Here is a 22,985-nt window from a genome sequence, read left to right as displayed (position 1 = left end):
TTGGACACTTGCCGTGAATAATTTTTGTGGCTGCCGTAATTTTGTGGGCCGTTGCGACAGATTTAGCTGCCATGTAAGGACACTATTAATACGTTGATCCCCAAAAGAATCCCAGTAAGTATTGTAAAACTTTGGTGACTCAGATATTCAGGGGCACAGCTAGTAGGGGGTGCTGGCGGGACAAGCGCCCTGGGTACTTAGGGGGGTTGCCAACCAGCCACTCTACCTTAGCCAGAATAGCTAAATACAGGGCTGGGGCAACCAACTGAGGTAAAGGGAAGTCTAGCTACTCCTCTAAAATATCTTTATCCACCGCCCTCTAGGCAACTGCCCCGTGACTTGCTCAGAGAGAGGGTCTCAAACTTGTGGGTCTTTCCCATCCAAAGTAGATCATAGGACAAAAAAATCTTCCAAAGAGCCTCCCCAGGGTCACATTTGTCAGTATGGAATTATGGGGTATAACCGTGTTCAACAAATTGTTTTGTTTTTTGACAAATGGCACCACTCTTGTCTTGTATTGCACTTTTCGCTTGAATAGGGCTGAGCTGCAATACCAGACAAAGCCCATAGACAAGAGTGGCGCTGTTTCTGGAAAAAGGGATGGTCTTATAACGGAGTCATCGCTATGCTGAATGGACAGGAGGGGAACAGGTGCCAAACAAACAAGGGGCCGGGGCTTTTTTCCAATGCAGAGACACAGAACCTCTAGACGGCTCTCGTCTGCACCAGTGTTTGTTATTAGGGCCCATTAACTGTAGCCTGTCCAGGAGGACTGCACCGCATCATATTTCCTTCTACAGGAGTGGTATTGATTTTCATACCATGGGGCTTGTCTGCATTAAAAAAAAATCCTGTCCAATACCTATTAGGTTTAAAAGCCTAGGAGATGTCTTGGGGGTAAGGATGTAAAAGGGTTCACCGTTTCCTTCTGCATCAGAAAAAGAGGCGGTGGAGACGGGTGTTAAATCGATGTACGATTAAAGCTTCATTTTTTCAGTCATTTTTTTTCTTCTTAAAGAAACAGTTCTACAAAAATGTGGGAATCTATTTTACATGGTGATTGTTTGTGCCACCATGTAGGTGTATCATACTTGCCATATAGTGGGCAGTCTGCAAAGTCCCATCATATAGACCATGCCCCAAAAATGGCCATGATTAATGCGGTTGAGTCTAGACTTGTGAACATGGTTGCAGATCCATTGAACACATACAGCACCAGCTACAAGACCCCCATTACAGTGCCAGCCACAGGGCCCCCTATATCCGTGTCAACCATGGTGCCCCTAACCCCTGGCAGTTATAAGGCTAGCAACTATCATGGTGCCACTTAATTTTGTGATGGCAGCAGGAGCTGGTGTTTGTCAATGGCGGGTGCATGCTATAGCCAGTTTAAAGGAGGGGGGTACAGTTTTATGTAAGTAAAAAAAAAAGGTTGTGGCTTTCTAACTTTGTGCTTCCATGCCTCACCTCAAGAACTCTGCTTGCTATCAGTGAATGTAACCATTATTCACATTTAAAAGCAAGTCATGACGATGCCCCACTGACGCAGGTGCCTGACTAGGTAGATTATAGAATACCGGTACACGTAACAAGTCGTGTTATTGAATGTAAATAAGTGTTTCCATTCAATAAGAGCAAGCGGAGATCTTGAAAATGTTAAGGAATGGATATTTTTGTGAAGATAATCAGTTGTAGAAAAAAAGTGTGAAGATTTGGACTGTCGATGGAGAATGCTAACAATTTGGGACCTTATACTCCCTCTTGGTGTTTTATTACATTTCCCACCAGCCAATTTACAGTTTTATTATTGACTATTGAATTTTATATCTGGAAGAAGATTGAAATGTTTTGGAATGCAGACCCGTAAAAATGACTGCTTTATAAAAACCTAACTTCCCTCCATGTTATACGTCAATTAACCATGTCCTGGGCATATGGAACACATTTCCTGCCCCTTAGATGGGCCACATGGTTTTACTTAAATTAAATACACGTCTTAGAGTATAGGGTTGTTCAGAAACATTCCCAGCTCAAATTTAGAGAAGGGCCCCTTATATATATATATAGTTCAAATACAGGATCACACGCGTTATGAGTTGGAAATGGTTCTGGAATTTGACTATGAAACCCCTGTTTTTGGATTTCAACTGTTCTGTTCAATAATACTAACTTCAAATTTGGATGTAAGAGAGAGAATTGACATTATCGTCACAAGCACACACATATGCATATAGATCGGTGCGTATTACTGATTGGCTTAATTGCATGATCCAACTTGTGTTTTTGGTTTACTGGCCCTTTAAGAAATCCCCAAGTCTTTTCTCATATGTACATTATAAGAGTGACGGATGGGTCCGTCCCCCAAGGAACCATGAAAGCCACGCCCACCGCTGGACACGCCCACCAGGTCCAGAGGATTTAATTTTAGCAATGAGATAAACCAATAAGAATAAAGGTGCTGTAATAATAGATAATACACGTGGCGCAGATACTTATATGTAATGTAATCCTCCCACTTTAAAGATCATTATGGAATTTCATATAATCGACACTGAAGACCTAAAAATGCAGGCGTGGACCGTGGCTGACTCTTATACCCATATCCCACTGTACCCATATCACAGGGATCCGGAAAGCTGAGGTATGGGGAGCTCAGCTATTGGTTTTTTAGTTGTCCCTGTGTCTGTATATTGAAAGGGAGAGATTTGCCGATTTAAAAGATTCTGATTCAAAACTGACAATTAATACGGCTGCACTTTCCATTTTCAAAATCTCTGCTTGCCGTCAGCGAATGGGTCCATCCTTGTTTACATTCAGGGGCAGAAAGCGTCTACAATTGACACAGGTGTACGGCTAAAAAAAGAACACGTCCACTCTCCTGACACGTCTCTTTTAGGAAATAATTGCATTCTCCGTTTAATACCAATTCAGGAGCATTTTTCCTTAAAAAAATAATAATCTGCATTGTGCTGTTCCTCTGTTATTCCTCCTGAAAATATATGAATAAATTGATAACTGGGCATTAGCATTCCCATTGTCAATGGAGTGTATCCCATCAGTATCCAATCAGTGCTGACTGTGTAGGGACCCACTATGGACAAGGGGAATATAACTCCCAGTTGTCAATTTATTTATACATTTCCCGGAGGAATAACAGGACTATGCATTTTTGCATTCCCCTAAGAAAAGATGCCCCAGAATTATCCTAAGGGTATGTGCACACGCTTACTAAAAAAGTCTGAAAATACGGAGCTGTTTTGAAGGGAAAACATCTCCTGATTTTCAGAAGTTTTTTTTAGCAACTCGCGTTTTTTACGGCCGCTTTTGGAGCCGTTTTTCTATAGTGGATGAAAAACAGCTCTAAAAACGTCCCAAGAAGGGACATGCACTTCTTTTTCCCAGGCGTCTTTTTACGCGCCTTTTTGGAACACGAGGCGTAAAAAGATGCCCCGTCGGAACAGTACGCCGTATTTCCCATTGAAATCAATGGGCAGATGTTTGTAGGCGTTCTGCTTCCGAATTTTTTAGCCGTTTTTCGGGACATTTACGGCCCGAAAATCGGCTTAAAATAGCCCGTGTGAACATACCCTTATTGTATCAAAAATTGTATTATTGCCACCCGGAGAATTTTCATGTGATTACCACTAGTGAGCAATGATGCTATGAGAAGAATATTAGGGAATTGCTATATATTCTCTTCTTTTTATACCTATGTGGAATCGTTTACAAAAAACACGATGGATTAAATGAGCAATATTTTTTTAATATATATTTTTAATTATAATCTTATTTTAAAAAGTGCAAATACATAAAGAAATAACAAAAAAAACAAAAACAAATATGGAATGTATAACATGAAACGCAGAGGAAAAGGACAACTTTTTACTGCAGGTTTTCTAGGCACTGCAGAAGAGGTCTCCAACCTGTGGCTCTCCAGCAGTTGAAAAACTACAACTCCCAGCATGCCCTGACAGCCACAGGCTGTCAGGGCATGCTGGGAGTTGTAGTTTCACAACAGCTGGAAAGTCACAGGTTGGAAACCAATGCACTACAGGAGAGTGTTACACATAGGATATATAAAGAGATACCAGAAGTTCAGGAATTTTTCCAAAAATTGTAATTAAAGTAATGGGAAATGCATCAGAAAATGTATATGGGTTTCTTTTGCAGGGTTTAGAACCTATATAATATGATGCTACGTCCTTTTACGTTGGAGAATATTTAGGTGAAGTGGTCAGTGGTCCCGTCATTTCAACTCTCTCCAACCAGAGGGGATCACGCAGCGTTCCAACTAGTGAAATATAACAGTCTATTGATGCTCAACACATCTTCAAATGGAAAACCTTTGTAGGGTCTTAACATTTCCTTTGTTTCAGCTCACGAGCCATCTGACAGAGAGTGCAGGGTCCGCAAAATGTGAGACACACACAGTCATTGCAGATAGTGCCCTGTAATACAAAACGAGAGACGGTTTAGAAAGGAAAATGGGATTTACCAAGTGTAGTTCTGCTTTAAACAAATTGTTACCATTTAAAGAGGCTCTGTCACCACATTATAAGTGCCCTATCGCCTACATAATGTGATCGGCGCTGTAATGTATATTTCTTAATGCCCAACTGGGCGTTTTTTTAGCTTTTGACCAAGTGGGCGTTGTACAGAGGAGTGTATGACGCTGACCAATCAGTGACCAATCAGCGTCATACACTTCTCTCCATTCATGTACTCAGCACATAGTGATCTTGCGAGATCATGCTGTGGTGTCACTTACTCACACATTAACTTTACTGAAGTGTCTTGAGAGTGAATAGACATCGCCTCCAGCCAGGACGGGATGTCTATTCACAATCCCGACACTTCGGTAAACAACTCTATAACAATCTACTGTTTTGAAGGGGCTTCCCCATCATTCCCGTTACGACCCGTACTGTAAATCGCCTACACGCTTCTAGCGGTGGTTCACAGTATGGGAGAAGGCTGTAATACTGTGAACCGCAGCTCGGCGATTCACAGTGTGAGCAGTGACAGTAATGAACAGGAAGCGGCGCTAGTATGAGCACCGCTGCCCCTTCAAAACGGCTGATCGGCAGGGGACCCGAGAGTCAGACCCCCCACTGATCAGCTATCAATGGCCTATCCTGAGGATAGGTCAACAATTTTTTTTATGACTGGACAACTCCTTCAATCTACCCCAATCTGATAAATGCTGGAGTTGAGAGCTCCATAAGGGGAGCTCTCAATTGACCACCCTTTTAACCCTATTGGAAGGAAGTCTTTAACCATACTGAGAGGATTACCAACACACCTATTATGTTAAATGCCCCCCTAATACTACTTTGGGTACCCTAAAATGCCTTCCACCCCAGACATCATGATGTCGCCACTCATATGATTACGGCAGCGAATAAACTTCTACCACTGTGTTGGAGGTACCAGGAGCCCCCACCACTCAGAAGTGGTTGATTAAACTTGATTCTATTGCAGAAAGGGGGAACTGTTAGAGCGGATACGCTGCGTAAAGGTACACAGCATATCGCAGGGATTTCCGGTCGAATAACCGCACCAAATTGTGCTGCAGTTTTTTGGCCGGAATGTCCACTGCGGAAAACTGCACGTTTTAAAAAAAGAAAACACATACTTACCCTCTGACGTCCTGCAGCCCGGCCCCCTGGGATGATGTTTAATCTCATGTGACCGCTGCAGCCTGTGATTGGCTGCAACAGTCACATGGGATGAAACGTCATCCCTGGAGGCCGGCCTGGACGAAGAGGCACAGAATTCTGAGTACGTTTTTTGTTTTTTTTTGCAGTGGCGGAATTGCAGCTTTTCTGCCACAAAACTAAACATCTGCTATTTGTTGCAGGTTTTACTTCCCCATTGAATTCAATTGTTAGAATCTGCAACACAAAAGCAGCGATTACCGAAATCCGTTGCGGAAAATACGCAGTATTTACGCTACGTATGAACTTCCCCTAAGGGTGTATTCACACAGTGCCGTTTTGACACACGGCTGAAAACTGCACTGCAAAATCCCGTCGGTTTTTTACTGCAGTTTTCAGTTTAACTGCAAATCGCATTTAAAAAAGCATGCAGTTTCGCAGTGCGTTTTTAGGCTGGGCAGCAAAAACGCACCATGTGAATACACCCTTAAAGAGGCTCTGTCACCAGATTTTGCAACCCCTATCTGCTATTGCAGCAGATCGGCGCTGCAATGTAGATTACAGTAACGTTTTTATTTTTAAAAAACGAGCATTTTTGGCCAAGTTATGACCATTTTTGTATTTATGCAAATGAGGCTTTCAAAAGTCCAAGTGGGCGTGTTTAAAGTAAAAGTCCAACTGGGCGTGTATTATGTGCGTACATCGGGGCGTTTTTACTACTTTTACTAGCTGGGCGTTTTGACGAGAAGTATCATCCACTTCTCTTCACAACGCCCAGCTTCTGGCAGTGCAGACACAGCCGTGTTCTCGAGAGATCACGCTGTGACGTCACTCACTTCCTGCCCCAGGTCCTGCATCGTGTCAGACGAGCGAGGACACATCGGCACCAGAGGCTACAGATGATTCTGCAGCAGCATCGGCGTTTGCAGGTAAGTAGCTACATCGACTTACCTGCTAACGCCGATGCTGCTGCAGAATCAACTGTAGCCTCTGGTGCCGATGTGGCCGACACGATGCAGGACCTGTGAGTGACGTCACAGATCTGCACTGCCAGAAGCTGGGCGTTCTGAAGAGAAGTGGATGATACTTCTCGTCAGAACGCCCAGCTAGTAAAAGTAGTAAAAACGCCCCGATGCACGCACATAATACACGCCCAGTTGGACTTTTACTTTAAACACGCCCACTTGGACTTTTGCAAGCCTCATTTGCATAAATACAAAAATGGTCATAACTTGGCCAAAAATGCTCGTTTTTTAAAAATAAAAACATTACTGTAATCTACATTGCAGCGCCTATCTCCTGCAATAGCAGATAGGGGTTGCAATATCTGGTGACAGAGCCTCTTTAAAGGGAACCTGTCACCAGCATTGAACTTTACTTCTCCCTCACTGGCCGCTGCTATCATAAGTTCATTGGCGTTGTCCCCTCTCCTAAACTCCTCCTCCGACTGTAAATAACGGTCTGCAAACATTTGGCGCCTTTTATCATAATAATCCGGTGTCCCTTTATGCGCACACACCTGAAGAGGACATCAATGCACAAGCGCGGGATTTAGTGTGCTGGGCAAAGACGAGGAACTGTCAATCAAATGTAAGGAGGCGGGGTAAACACAGAAAGACTTGAGGAATGAAGATATGACTCTTTTCAAACGAAGATTTGACTCTTTTATACTCATTAGCATACGGTGTGGGAACACTAAAAATCTGAATACTAAAGCTACAGAGCCGACTAAGAAGACAATTATAGGTTATATAGAAATGATTTTTCATCCACCACCACCAGGTATTGCTGGTTTAATAAGTGAAATGCTGGTGACAGGTTCCCTTTAAGCTGGGAACTGAAATGTCACGATGTGCTGAGATATATGGAATCGTTGGATTCCCTTCTGCAACACTGGGGATAATGCAAAGATAGATGACCCCTTCTTTTTTTTTTTTACTTTTATAACCTGTCAATCACACTGGTAACAATAGTAAGTTAGGTAAGGAGATGGCATCTGGAACTCTCACCATTGCAACAAATGAGGGGCCCCAAGTCCCCGTTCATGGCTGTTAAGCGGGACGAGCGTGCACTCTCCCTCACCATTGAAGTGAATGGGAACTGTTTAGTCAAACAATAAAGGCAGGGACAGTCTGGTCGACAAGAACACTAGAGGATCCTCTGATGGGCCCAGGCCCTGGCACAATAACAATCCCCAAAGGAAGGCAACCTCATTCATGCCCTTTTGTGGGCCCAAGTAGCCCCAGTCAGACACTTGTACCAGTAGAACTAATGAGCCAAGTATAATCTTTTAGACCTGCTGCTCATTATCATTAGGGCCTGGTTATAAATAGTGCACCTTCTCTCGGGACCCTGCAGACCTACAAGCTGTCAGTGAATACTGGGAGTTGTAGTTTCAGAACAGCCAAAGAGCCACAATTTGTGGAAATTGCACAAGGAGAGGGAGTATAAAACTTTCAGTAGATCCCGCAGGTATGGCAGCCAGAAAGGAGACTTGTCTAAGAAAAACTTACCGGAATGTGATATCTTTCCCTAATGCCGGTTCGCATGGCGATAATAGTGCCCCCTAGGAATGGCAAGCAGCAGCACTCTCCAAAGTCTGTGGCCACTCTACAAGCCAGAATACAAGGGACAAATGCTCCACAAAGACCTAACAAAAGAAAGAAAAAACAAAATGGGATAAATACATATGAACCTGTAGTGACGCTTTACTGTAGGACAGCTGTTCCCTCCGATGAGTCTATGAAGCTTTTCTTTCCCTTTGTAAGCTAGAGCAATGACATAGGAGCTATATGATGCGCGGAGACCTCCAGCAGCATCTTCTCCTTGTCTAAAAGTGAGATGAGGAGGTGTAAATTGCACATCAACAATATAAAACTTCAAGGGCCATTGGCATCTTGATCCGAGTAATATTTGGGTAATTTTTGTAATGTATTCTTGCCTCTTTAAACATCGAGCTATTTCGGTTCACAATATTGTCGTGTAGGTAGGCTCTAATGACGATGTACGGCTGGTAAAGTCTTCCATATATGCCGCCTTTTGTCAAGATGGCCCTGTATATGGGGACGTTCCTTTTTGAGACTCGATGAAGATTGATGGGCTGTCCATGTCCATTAGTCCTAATCATTACTATGTGGATTTGGGCACCAAATCTGCTCCCTATACTTTTAGTACTACAAATATTTGCCTCCATGATAGTGACTCTAATTTTTAAAGGGGTTGTCCGCCTGACAACAACTACTTGTAGTGTTGTTGTTGTTGTTGTAGTGTTGTTGTTGTAGTAGTAGTAGTGGTAGTAGTAGTAGTAGTAGTAGTGTTGTGTTGTTGTTGTAGTGTTGTTGTTGTAGTAGTAGTAGTAGTGTTGTGTTGTTGTTGTAGTAGTGTTGTTGTTGTAGTAGTAGTGTTGTTGTGTTGTTGTAGTAGTAGTGTTGTTGTTGGTGTTGTTGTAGTTGTAGTGTTGTTGTTGTTGTAGTGTTGTATTGTTGTTGTTGTAGTAGTAGTAGTGTTGTGTTGTTGTAGTGTTGTAGTAGTAGTGTTGTGTTGTTGTTGTAGTAGTTGTGTTGTGTTGTTGTAGTAGTGTTGTGTTGTAGTAGTAGTGTTGTTGTAGTAGTAGTAGTAGTAGTGTTGTGTTGTAGTAGCGTTGTTGTTGTTGTAGTAGTTGTGTTGTTGTTGTAGTAGTGTTGTGTTGTTGTTGTTGTTGTTGTTGTAGTAGTAGTGTTGTGTTGTTGTTTTCGCAGTCCCTTGACTATAAGCTGATCACAAAGTGTCCCTCGGTTGTCTGTAATCTGTGGAGAAACTTGGTCGTAAATGTTCAGTTTCCTGGCAGCGCCACCACAGGGGAAATGAAGTATTACACAGTTCTCATTGAAACCACTGCGTTGTCTGTGTAATGCAGTATAGGACAGGTCCTCCAGAGCAAGAGACGCTCTTTGTAACCGCTCTCCATTCTTGCCAAGAGATGAGAGTCCTGAAAAGGGGACACCCCCCCCCTCTAATGACTCCTAATTCTGAAAATGGGTTTTCTACTGTAGAACCACTTTAACTATTACAATATTTTTTTTCAATTTACATTTGAAGGATTGTCTTTAGAACTTACAGATTCCCATGTCTTCACAGCAGTCCATGACCTCCGAGTGCCACTGGCTGCTACTGGCACCATATCCCTGCATGGCCTGGGGCTGAGAAGTGATTGGATATGACATTGTGATCTGGAAAACAAGAAAGTAGTCTGTGATTGCACAGCGATTATAACGTATACAATATATAATTACAAGCACGGCACTCGCCACTGATCCCATGAGAGAGCTCTCGAAACAACACAAACTTGTTTCCAGGAACATCTGAGATCTCTGTTATTACTGTACGTCCCCGGGGAAGTCTGCGTCATCTGCTTAAGGTCAGTGGAACTGCCTGTGTTTCTATACTATCTAAAGAAAATGTAAATTTTTTGGGAACAAGGATGCAACAAACACCTTCCACATTGTCAAGTTATGTTCAAGGACTCAGCAAATGGTAACTAGTCACCCAGAGGCCCAATTGGGTTAATGCAGGTGTGAGAACCACATTATCAGTTAACAACCGCTTCCATCTTATTACAATTCATCCATTATAATTAATAAGATCATGAAGACATGAGAAGGTGTGTTGGGTCTCTGAAAATTAGCCATGTTTAGGCCACACGTAGGTCAACCTGGAACCAGTGCGGAACTGTATGGAGGGGTATATGGGAGTCGCACCTGATGCTTGACTTACAGCGCTTGTCTACTATGTGAGTGACAATGTTCAATGCTATACAAGAGAGAACAGATCTGTGTTGTCACCCACAAACCATATCTGCTGTTGCTAAGCAACGGCTCACCAAGGTTTACCACCCTACACTCCATATTTACAGCAACATTAATAAGGGGGTAACCACACAGTGATTAGCTCCGCCTTTATCTTCTAGAAGGAAAAGGGGGTCCCAAAACTGCTCCAATGTTAAGTGGTAAGGGGTACTATAAGTGATGAGTGAGGTTCCATTGGGGACCACTACTCTTCCACGTATACCACAGATTGATTTCCTGCTTAACTCTTTCAGGACCAAGGTCATCGATGCCTCAATGACCAGCCCCATTTTTTTCAAATCTGATGTGTCATTTTATGTGGTAATAACTCTGCAATGCTTTTGCCTATCCTAGCGATTCAGAGATTGTTTTCTCGTGACATATTGTACTTTATGTTAGTGGAAAAATTTGGTCAATAAATTCATAGCTTTAAATGTAATCTACTTGTAAAACAGATAGTAATACCACACAAAATTGTTGCTAGTTAACATCCCTCATATGTCTACTTTATATTTGCATTGTTTTTTTAACATTATTTTATTTTTCTAGGACGTTACAATGCTTAGAACTTTAGCAGCAATTTCTCAGATTTTCAAGAAAATTTCAAAAGGCTATTTTTCAAGGAGCAGTTCAGTTCTAAAGTGGCTTTGAGAGCCTTATGTACTAGATAGACCCCATAAATCACCCCATTTTAAAAACTTCACCCCTCAAAGTATTCAAAACAGCATTCAGAAAGTTTATTAACCCGTTAGGCGATTCACAGGAATTAAAGCAAAGTAGAGGTGAAATTTATAAATGTAATTTTTTTTTACGAAATTCACTTGTAATACATTTTTTTCTGTAACACAGGAGGTTTTACCCGAGAAACGCAACTCAATATTTATTTCCCAGATTCTGCCGTTTTTAGAAATATCCCACATGTGGCCCTAGTGAGGTAATGGACTGAAACACCGGCCTCAGAAGCAAAGGAGCACCTAGAGGATTTTAGGGGGCTCCTTATTTTTAGAATATATTTTAGGCACCATGTCAGGTTTGAAGAGGTCTTGTGGTGCCAAAACAGTGGAATCACCCCCAAAAGTGATTTTGGAAACTACATACCTCAAGGAATTTATCTAGGGGTATAGTTAGCATCTTGATCCCACAGGTATTTTGCTATATTTATTGGAATATGTCTGTGAAAATGAAAATCTACTTTTTTTTCCGGAATTTTTTTTACAAATTTTTAATTTTTACAAGGAATAAAGAATAAAAAGCACCCCAAAACTTGTAAAGCAATTTCTCACGATTACGGCAATACCCCATATGTGGTAATAAACTGCTGTTTGGACCCACGGCAGAGCTCAGAAGGGAAGGAGCGCCATTTGGCTTTTGGAGCGCAGATTTTGCTTGGTAATAGTTCTGTTTGGGGTTTTGCTGGTATTTCAGTTTATAATGTGGTGGCATATGTAAGCTGGGCAGAGTATATCAGGGCATAATAAGAGGGTATAATAATGGGGTAAATAAATAATTCATAGATGTGTGGCCGGTGTCGCACTGATAAATGGTGCCCAATCTTATCCGCTTTTGGACACTCGTCGCTATAGTCTGAGCGCCAGAACTTTTTTTTTATTTTTTCTTCACCAGAGCCATGCGAGGGCTTATTTGTTGCGGAACAATCTGTAGTTTTCATTGGTACCATTTTAGGGTACGTGTGATTTTTTTGATCACATCTTATTCGATTTTTTTGCAATTTTGATAATGTATTTGTCCTTTCTTTTTTTTTTTTACAGTAATCACTGCGCTATAAATGACATTTTACTTTATTCTGCAGGTCGGTACGATTACGGCGATACCATATGTATATAGTTTTTATTATGTTTTGTGGCGTTTGCGCAATAAAATCACTTTTGTATGAAATTATTTATTTTCTGTGTCCCCATATTCTGAGAGCCATAATTTTTTTATTTTTCAGTCAAAAATGCTGTGTAAGGGCTTGTTTTTTGCGGGACGGGTTGTAGTTTTTATTGGTATTATTTTGGGGTACATGCACATTTTTGATCACGTTTAATTTTATATTTTGGGAGGGGTGTTCACCGTGCGGGAAAAATAATATTATAGTTTTATAGTTGGGGTCGTTACAAACGCGGTGATACCAAATATGTGTACTTTTTAACGTTTTTTTTTTTTTTTCCTATAATAAAAGACTTATCATAGGAAAAAAAGCATTTTTTGTTTTTGTAAATTATAACTTGTTTTTACACTTTTATAAACCATTTTTATTACTTTTTTTTTTTCTTACTTGAAGACCTGCAGCACTGATGGCTGCCATAATACATTACCCTACCTAGGTAGTGTAACGTATTATAAACTGTCAGTGAGACGTTGACAGTCACACTGACAGGAAGCCTATGAGGACCAGTTGGTCCTCATAGGCTTCCGTGAATGGCAGACCGGAGGCCGTTGTATGGCCTCTGGTTTTGCCATGCAACCGACGGCAGCACCCGCAATCGGTCCTCGGGAAAGTTTGTTGTAGCAAAAGGGACCGGAATGTATATTAATAGTGAGTGTACTGTGCGGAGACGCTGCGTGTCCTGTGCGGAGACGCTGCGTGTCCTGTGCGGAGGCGCTGCGTGTCCTGTGCGGAAAAGCTGAGTGTCCTGTGCGGAGACGCTGCGTGTCCTGTGCGGAGACGCTGCGTGTCCTGTGCGGAAAAGCTGAGTGTCCTGTGCGGAGACGCTGCGTGTCCTGTGCGGAGGCGCTGCGTGTCCTGTGCGGAGGCGCTGCGTGTCCTGTGCGGAAAAGCTGAGTGTCCTGTGCGGAGACGCTGCGTGTCCTGTGCGGAGACGCTGCGTGTCCTGTGCGGAAAAGCTGCGTGTCCTGTGCGGAGGCGCTGCGTGTCCTGTGCGGAGGCGCTGCGTGTCCTGTGCGGAGATGCTGCGTGTTCTGTGCGGAGATGCTGCGTGTTTGGCCCATAGACTTCAATGGGGAGCAGAAATTCCGCAACAGATTTATGGTGTTGCGGCTTTTACAGCGGAAACGCGGTAAAAACCGCTGGAAATCCGCAGGTGCACATATACTTTGCTATAACCAATGTTTAACACTAAATACGCAGGTAAAAACGCAGCGTTTCCGCAGCAATGTGAGCAGGAAAAATGCACTATTTGGTGCGGATTTCTGTGACAGATTTAACAGATTTTTCTAGAGATTCTGCTGCAGATTTTCTGTTGCAGAAAATCTGCAGCGTATCCTGTGTGTGTGAACACGGCCCTAACTACCTCCCATCTATTGGCTCACATCGCTATGGTAAATACTGTAATCCCACTGACCCGGTCAGGAGCAGAGTGAACGTAAATGGAGTTAAACGGCAGTAAATAATTTTCCAAAAGCATATACCGGTGGCGTTAACCCCTTCAGAAGCTGGCGTACAGCCCGGGGTGTCAAATAAGCAAAACCTATTTAGTGAATACAAAAATTGTTACTGATGATCCTATAAATGTTACAGGTAATATATCGATTCCTAGCGAGATATCGGTATTTTTTCACGCCATTGCCGCCAGCTTCTAATTAAATATCATGGAAATGTTTCAATCAATATAGGGGAGAATAGGATATCATCCAAAAGTTCTCTATAGGTCCCTCTACTCATCTATTTAGGACCTATATTAGGCTGATTTTACGTTTTTTTGATGGGGCAGTCAGTAATCCAAATATTTTGCTCTTAATTTGGATCGTTCTATACGTAGAGGTAATTATCATTGAAAATCTGTAATTCATTGTAGTCGGAGATCTTTACATATACAAGGTCCTGCTATATACACGCTACATATGACTGTACGCCCAGAAATATGACACCATCATCTGGAACTAAGCAATACATTTTCCAACCGCAATCGTAACGTATGGCTTTGCCCACTATCCGCAGACATCGCCATTATATCGGAAAAATCGCCACATATAAACACAGACAAATTCTCTATATGTACTTTGCCATCTTCTCTCCTGAGCAGTCGCCCAAAGCAACCAATCAGGTTGCAGCTTTTATTTCAAAAATGGTCTTTGGAAAATAAGAGCTGGAATCTGATTGGTTGCTATGGGCAACTGCTCCAATTTTGATACATCTGCCCCAATTTTGCCGAACAATCCAAGAAGTATGAACTTTGTCGCAATCCCTGATCCGGAGTCTTTATCCGAGGATCCACTTATAGCAATTGTGTATGATTTCAAGAAAAGGGAGGCCGGTACATATATAATACTACAGCAACAGAAGATAATTCCCAGTACAGATCATACAGTCCTGTAGGGAGTCCCATTCAGAGCGGAGCCATAGGCAGAGGACAGTGGTCTCAGGAGCTGACACTTACTTGTTCTGCAGAGTATTGCTCTTGGAGTGAGGATGCTGTGTGAGTGGTGATAACTCCGCTCAGGTATTTATACGGAGGCTGTGGCAGGGAGGGTACAGGTAGGTGAGATGTGACATCACTGCCACCTCCCTCACTCATTTTCAGGTTTTTTTTTCCTTCTTGATCAGCGTGTCAATCACCTGCCTTCTCCCGATCCCTCCTGCCATCCCTTTACTTTTTCTTGCCCTCCCCCCAGCTGCCCCTTCCCCCTGCTGTTTGTTGGTGATACATATTACTGGTGACATCAGAGGACGAGTGAAACTTGATTTTCTACTTTGGAAGCCAGATGGAAACAGACTGTAGATTGTATCCGTTTTCCAAATGGTCAGTTACATATCCTCAGAGGGAAGGGGGCTGGTGGGCAATGTGCCCTGATACTGGGCACCAGGTGGGTGCCACTACACTGACTTGGTCAGGATGTTTAGATACAGGGCTAGATGGGCTAATTGAATCGTTGTCCCTCAGATGAAGTCTATGATATTCTCTATATTGTTACTGCCATGACAAGTGGGAGACTTTTTTTTTTTGCACAGTCCAGACTTTTTTTGCCGTAGATGTAATTATTTTCCTTACAATGTGGTCTTAAAGGAATTGTCCAGTTTCAGCAAATTATTTTATTTTTTTTTGTAGATATAAAAGTTATACAATTTGCCAATATAAGTTCTGTATTAATTATGCCCGGTTTTCATGATCTCTGCTTGCTGTTATTCAGTAGGAACATTCAGTGTTTACTTCCAGTGGATACAATTGTCCATGGTCATGTGATGGACACACAGGTACTTGGCTGGTTACAGGGTCATGTGATGGACACACAGGTACTTGGCTGGTTACAGGGTCATGTGATGGACACAGAGGTGCATGGCTCGTAGCAGGGTCATGTGATGGACATACTGGTGCACGGCTCGTAACAGGGTCATGTGATGGACACACAGGTGCACGGCTCGTTACAGGGTCATGTGATGGACACACAGGTGCATGGCTCGTTACAGGGTCATGTGATGGGCGCACAAGTGCACGGCTTGTTACAGGGTCATGTGATGGACACACAGGTGCACGGCTCGTTACAGGGTCATGTGATGGACACACAGGTGCACGGCTCGTTACAGGGTCATGTGATGGACACAGAGGTGCACAGCTCGTTACAGGGTCATGTAATGGCCACACAGGTGCACGGCTCGTTGCAGGGTCATGTGATGGGCATACAGGTGCACGGCTCGTTACAGGGTCATGTGATCGGCACACAAGTGCACGGCTTGTTACAGAGTCATGTGATGGACACACAGGCGCATGGCTCGTAACAGGGTCATTTGATGGACACACAGGTGCACGGCTCGTAACAGGGTAATGTGATGGACACACAGGTGCACGTCTTGTTACAGGGTCATGTGATGGACACACAGGTGCACGGCTCGTAACAGGGTCATGTGATGGATACGCAGGTGCACGGCTCTTTACAGGGTCATGTGATGGACACACAGGTGCACGGCTCGTTACAGGGTCATGTGATGGACACACTGGTGCACGGCTCGTTACAGGGTTATGTGATGGACATACAGGTGCACAGGTCGTTACAGGGTTATGTGATGGACACACAGGTGCACGGCTCGTTACAGTATGTGCATCAGAGCTGTGTCTTCTTAGGCCCTGTTCACACTGAGTTTTTTTTACACGCTGCGGAAACCATGGCAAAAACCGGCTGAAATTGCCTCCCATTGATCTTAATGGGAGGTGGAGAAGTTTTATTCCCGCTAGCGGAAAAATGCTCACGTGAAAAAGAATCAACATACCCTATCTTGACGCATTTTTCTCCTCAAAAACCCCATTTAAAATCAATGGGAGATGGAAAAAACGCCTCGAATGACCGACGCATTTTTTGACGCTCGCAGTTTTTTCCTTTGGCTGTTGAGGAAAGAGGTAAAAAAAAACGCGGCAAAAGACTCCTGTGGTGCCATTTCCAAAAAACCAAGCTGATTTTTACAGGCAGAATTTTCTGCTTGCAAAAAACTCAGTGTGAACATACCCTATAAGGCTCCCAGCACGTGTGTCCATGAGATGACCATATAACGAGCCGTGCGCCTATACCTGGACATCTATAATGTGTAGATGTGTAGGTCTAGCTTTAAAGGTTAACTATTAAAGTTTACTTTTTAGGTTTGACAATCGCTCCATACTCCCCCCTTCCCGGCCGTGGCGTACACATGTCACATGTCACCAAGGGCTTAAATGGAGAGGACACAACCCATGGAAATGTGGGTTTGTTTCTGGATGGGAAAAAGTAGACAACCCCTTTTAACATTTGGCTTTTTGGCGGAGACACCCCAACATGAATTTTGACCAAATATTAATTTTTTTATGGTGAAATTACTCTAAGGTCTACTTGGCGACCACCACCGGCAGCCACTATTGGTCCATGTTGTCCTGCCAGCCATATTAAGTAATATTTTCCATCACTGCTTTTCCATTGTGTTTTTTATGGTTTTCTTTACAAATCTGGGTGAAGAGCATGTGATGGTTTTGGATTGGTTTCAACTGTTATCCTTTTCTAGGTAAAAAGTAGGTCCTCCTAGTTGATAATAAAATGCAAGAATTTGTGAACCATTAGCCAGCAATTATTTACCAAGTTGCATTCGCTATGGCCTACAGAAAACCTTGCCCTTTGATTGTAAGCAACATTAAAGAGGATCGTTGACTAGTTTAGTAATGCCCTATCTCCTAGCTAATCCCATAGGCTCCGTCACACTGATAATGATAGTGAAAATTGTGTCCCAAAATGTTTAATATTTGAGAAGTTATGAGCTTTTTCTAAAATATGCAAATGAGGCTATACTATACAAGTGGGCGTCAACACCAGCGATTCTCCTGAGGTGGAGCCTCCTCACAGCCTCTGACGCCGTCCTATCAGCATGAAGCTGCTTCACACAGTGTGAGAGACTGAGGCTGGAGGGACGGAGATCACTTCAAATAGCCATATCTCGGGCTGTGGACCACCTAGAACAGTGCTTTTGGTGGCATATGAAAGATGAGATTCTAGCTGTGAAATAACCAGAGGTATCACCAGTCAGGAATGGAAGCTGTATACTATATAATCACACTGTGTTGCTGGACAGGGAAGGGGGAGAAGCTGTATGATGATTGGAGCGCATCATGCAGAAAACATTACACCGCCCAGAGTGAAAAAGAAAGAGTAAACTCCCATTTGGCAAGTATAGAGAAATTAGCATATTTAGAAAATTGCTCATAACTTTGCAGATAATAAACGTTTTTGAAAAAAAAAAATTACGGTGTAGTTATCAGCATCGTAGCGCCTATTAGATTAGTTAGGAGGTATGGAATTCATAAAGTAGTGACAGATCCTCTTTAAGTGGTGCCAAAATTTTGGATGTAAATTTATGTGTGGATTACACTAACACTAACCTTAAAGGATCGTCGCCTCCCCCCCCCCCCCCCAGCTAAAAATAAATGAGTGGGTGGAGTATTCTCCGGGAGCTGCGGTTTTGGCTTTGTGAAGACAATGTTGGTCTTCACAAAGCCTGGTTGTCAAAGCTGAGGAAAACACTAGTTTCCAGGACACGTGTAAGGATGCTACATCTATTCTTGAAAATAATTCTTTAACTTTGCGCTTTCCTTTTTAATGGTTGTTCATAAAAGAAAATCTGTTTATTTGTTTTTATTTATTTTTTTGTTTTGGATGGTGGGGTAGAGTGAACATTTGCTTGACTATTTCTAAAACCTAGGAGAGTCAACCTGATTTTAGGTGCATTCAGAAACCGCCCGTTTATAAGGTTCCTCTTTATTGTGGGAGGTCGGGGGTTCCCATAAGCCATTATTTTTTTCACGCCAGCATAAATAGTATCAAACAAGTCTTTAAAGGGGTATTCCTTGAATTCACATTTATCACCTATCCACAGAATAGATAAGTTTCTGATCGCTGGGACCCCCACTGATCACTAGAACGAGACCCCTGTTTCTCCTCACTGCAAGACCACATTGAGAAGAAATGCGCAGTGCCGCTCATTGTCAAACTAGGGTGCCTAGAGCCACCAGTGGAATTCATTTCGGGGCCCACCCTACAGCTTCATGTTAATCAAAACAGCTGATCCGCAGAATCGGAAAGAAACTGGATACTGACCCAGCTCCATCCTTTATTCAATGGCACCATGTCCACAATATCCTTGTGGATAACAAGCTTTTAGGCAACTGCAACTCCTAGAATTCGCTAAGGGTATGCACATCTCGGGGTATGCTGGGAGTTGAAGTTTCTAATCAGATGGGGGGACAACCTCTTTAATATTTCGCACCACCATAAAAAGGGAAACTGACGGTTATTAAGACGGTTCCTAGTGGCATGCAATCTGTGGCTCACAAGTTTTTAGGTAAAGTCCAACTACCAGCATGCCCTGAGGGCCCGTCAGTACACCTTTTTATGTTGTTGGCTATTACCAAAGGGATTGTCTGGTCATTTGTTGGGAAACGACAACTCCCAGCATATCCTGAGAGCTGTAGACCTTCAGGACTTGCTGGAAGTTGTAGTGTTCTATACTACAACTTCTAGCATGCACTAAAAGTCTGCAAATGTCAGGATATGCTGGGAGTTGGTTTAGTTGTAGTTTTAGTTGCTTGTTGGGAGTCTTAATTACCTAGTTGTATGGAGGCTCAGTGTCCGGAAGTGGTCAGGTTCACGGGGTGTTTGGGAATGTCCCTATGAGACACTTTACCTATTGCAGCGGCAGCCTCCAGCGCTGACTTTACTGCATTCTGCAGGATGTAGTTTGACGGCTGGTGACGGGAAGTGATATGCAAATATTGCCCTGCATGACATGCTTACGCAGGGAAGCAAGAAAATTCTGTAGGTGAAGAGTGACTATCCTCTCAGCCAGCTATACGGCCATATAATAAACTACTCAGTTTATTATATGTCTACATAAGTGACTCAAATAGCAGACAGTGCAGGTAGTTTATGTAACTTGCCGTGCACCATTTGGGCCTGCCACCCGGGATGTCACTCCGAGGGAATCACCCCCTTGTGGGTTTGTCCGAGCCTGGTGCCGCTCCATTCAAAGTCTATTGGGCTAAAAGAGAGGGGGGAATGCAGTGAGGAGGAACAGAGGTCTAGGGAATCCCATTCTAGTGATCAATGGGGGTCGCAACAGAGGGGCCCCTAGTGATCAAACACTTACCACCTATCTTGTGGGTAGGTGATGTCTATTCTGGGAAGACGCCTTTAAAGCCTTGGTCTATATGACCTATTAGGGCATATGGATGTCATAGAGAATGTAAACGGCCATGTAAAGGTGCCCTTAGGGGCTTTATTGACTTGGCCCCACAAATAAAAATGGGAAATTTCTCTTGTGATGACCAAGTTAGATCTTCATATTCATGTGACAAGATCCACATAAGCCACATGTTGTAGGATCCACATGATTCACATGTCCTGTTATGGACACTATGAATTCACCCTGAAGTTGTTTTTGGGTGTCTTCTATGCTACATTTACTCCTATCACCATTCAGGTTAATATTATGTTGCAGAATTTTTGTATTTTTGCTCTTGAACTGGTCATAAATTTAATACTAAGAATTTTTTTAAACCCTTCCCGACCACCCCACGTAGATTAACGAGCTGCAGCACTGGTCCTTGTGCCTGCAGCCCGTTAATCTACGTGTGCTCCTAACAGAGCACACAGGCGTTCTAATATGCCCGGCAACTCCCAGTACGGGCTGCTACTAGCAGCCTTAGTACTGGGGGAAAACATCAGGTCGGATCACAGCGGTGATCCCCGCCGATTAACCCCTTAAATGTGGCAGTCAATAGCGACCGCCGCATTTTAGTTGTTATAACAATATTGGTCCCCTTCTATAGTTGCTATGGCATCCAGAAGCCTAACAAAGGCCTACGGTCTGCCATCTATGGAAGGCGATTAAATATGCCCCCTGTCAGTGTGAAACTGACAGGTATAATACCCTGCAATACATAAGTATTGCAGGGTATTATAACAACGATCCAACAATTGGATCTTCAAGTCCCTAGTGGGACGGAAAAAAAAAAGTTTAAAAAAGTTTCAGGTTTTTTTTACAAAAGTAAAAAAGTACAATTTCAAAATAATAAAATAAAAAATCGCCCCTTTTTCCCTTCTAAAGTCCTTTATTATAAGAAAAATATGAAAAAAAAAAATAAACTATGCATAATTAATATTGCTGCGTCCGAAATGGCCTGAACTATAAAAATATAATGTATTTATCCCGCATAGAAACCGCCATAAAAATAATAATTAAAAAACGATACCAGAATCTCTATTTTTAGTCACTTCAGCTCCCAAAATATTGAATAAATAGGGATCAAAAAGTCGCATGTACTCAAAAATGGTACCAATAAAAACTACACACGGCTTTTTTGATGGAAAAATAAAAAAGTTGTGGCGACACAAAAACCGTGATTTTATCGTGCAAACACCGTAAAACATAAAAAACCTATATACGTATGGTATCGCCGTAATCGCATCGACCCACAGAATAAACTAAATATGTCATTTATAGCGCACGGTGAACGCCGTAAAAAAAAAAAAAAGAATAGAAGATTTCACTGCCTAATTACACTAAATTCAGCAAAAAACCTATGGGATCAAAATGCTCACTATACCCCTAGATAAATTATTTTTAGGGCTGTAGTTTCCCAAATGGGGTAACTTCTGGGGGTGTTCACTGAATTGGTCCCGCAGGGGCTTTGCAAATGCGACATGACACCCAAAAACCAATCCAGCAAACTTGAACTCCAAAAGCCAAATAGCGCACCTTCCCTTCTGAGCCCCGCTGTCCAAACAGCCGTTTATTACCACATATGGGTATTGCTGTAATCAGGAGATATTGCTTTACAAATCTTAGGGCGCTTTTTCTTCTTTAGTCTTTGTAAAAATTGATAATTTTCACCTTTTATTGGAAAAAAATGTAGATATAAATTTTTACGGACAAATTCCACTAAATTCAGCAAAAAACCTGTAGGGTTAAAATGCTCTATACCCCTTGTTAAATTCCTTGAGGGGTGTAGTTTGCCAAATGGTGTCTTTTTTTTGGGATGTTTCCACTGTTTTGGCCCCACAAGACCTCTTCAAACCTGACAAATATAATATATTCTAATAAAAAAGGTGCCCCTAAGAATCTATGTTAAAAAAAAAAAAAAGGAGGCCCCAAAATCCTCTAGGCGCTCCTTTGCTGAGGCCTGTGCTTCAGTCCATTAGCGCACTAGGTCCACATGTGGGATATTCCTAATAACTGCAGAATCTGGGCAATAAATATTGAGTTGCATTTCTCTGGTAAAACCTTCTGTGTTACAGAAAAAAATGGATTAAAATGGATTTTCTGACAAAAAAAAAAAGAAATTTGTACATTTCCCCTCTATTTTGCTTTAATTCCTGTGAAACACCTAAAGGGTTAAGAAACGTTCTAAATGCTGTTTTGAAAACTTTGAGGGGTGCAGTTTTTAAAATTGGATGACTTATGTGATCTGTTTTACAAGCAGATACATTTAAATTTAGAAAAATGCTAATTTTTGCAAATTTTCTCTAAAGTTTGGTGTTTTTCACGAACAAATACTGAATTTATTGATCAAATTTTTCCACTAACATAAAGTACAATATGTCACGAGAAAACATTCTCAGAATCGCCTGGATAGGTAAAAGCATTCCCGAGTTATTCCAATGAAGAACAGCTCCAAATTACGGTCGTAATTGACGCCTCGCAAAACGCGAGCACATGCAATTATGTCGGAAATTACGGAGCTGTTTTCTCCTGAAAACAGCTCCGTAATTTCAGGCGTAAATGCATTTATCGTGTGCACATACCCTTATAGACAAAACAGGCATTTCCAGAAAAAAACGTATTATGTTTATGTCCAGCTCAAGTCATTGAGTGCCTGGGGATAGTTCTCTCTTTGTGCTGTGATCTGCCCCACCCGCATGACCATGAATTTTCTTTGTTATTTCTACTTATGCCTATGTTCCACATCTAATCATTTTCTCATGGATTGCTAGTGAACATTGATGGGGTTACACATTAAGGCTATGTTCATACGGAGTTTTTTGACGGGTAAACGGCGCCAAAAAACTTGTCAAAAACGGCCCGAAAATGCCTCCC

At 42.4% G+C, this 22,985-nt stretch overlaps 1 protein-coding gene and 1 long non-coding RNA gene across 2 annotated transcripts in view; one reads left to right on the top strand and one right to left on the bottom strand.

Moving 5' to 3' along the window:
- LOC142662214 (uncharacterized) overlaps positions 1–22,985 on the top strand; it is a 131,874-nt gene that overhangs the window by 17,698 nt on the left and 91,191 nt on the right. Inside the window, exon 3 of the long non-coding RNA XR_012850889.1 lies at positions 9,774–10,053. This is a non-coding gene — a long non-coding RNA (uncharacterized LOC142662214). The remainder of the gene's footprint in view (positions 1–9,773; positions 10,054–22,985) is intronic.
- Positions 3,804–14,972, bottom strand: LOC142662212 (cornifelin homolog). Its single transcript, XM_075840280.1, has 4 exons — positions 14,821–14,972; positions 9,754–9,865; positions 8,171–8,307; positions 3,804–4,448 (listed from the first exon to the last, which is right to left on the bottom strand). Exons 1-4 carry the CDS (start codon positions 14,956–14,958, stop codon positions 4,356–4,358), a joined length of 480 nt encoding a protein of 159 aa, XP_075696395.1. The 5' UTR covers positions 14,959–14,972; the 3' UTR covers positions 3,804–4,355.

The sequence above is a fragment of the Rhinoderma darwinii genome, chromosome 10 (assembly GCF_050947455.1).
Source record: "Rhinoderma darwinii isolate aRhiDar2 chromosome 10, aRhiDar2.hap1, whole genome shotgun sequence".
Classification (NCBI taxonomy): Eukaryota; Metazoa; Chordata; class Amphibia; order Anura; family Rhinodermatidae; genus Rhinoderma; species Rhinoderma darwinii.
The sequence above is the reverse complement of the archived record's forward strand: the minus strand, read 5'-3'. Positions and strand labels throughout refer to the sequence as shown.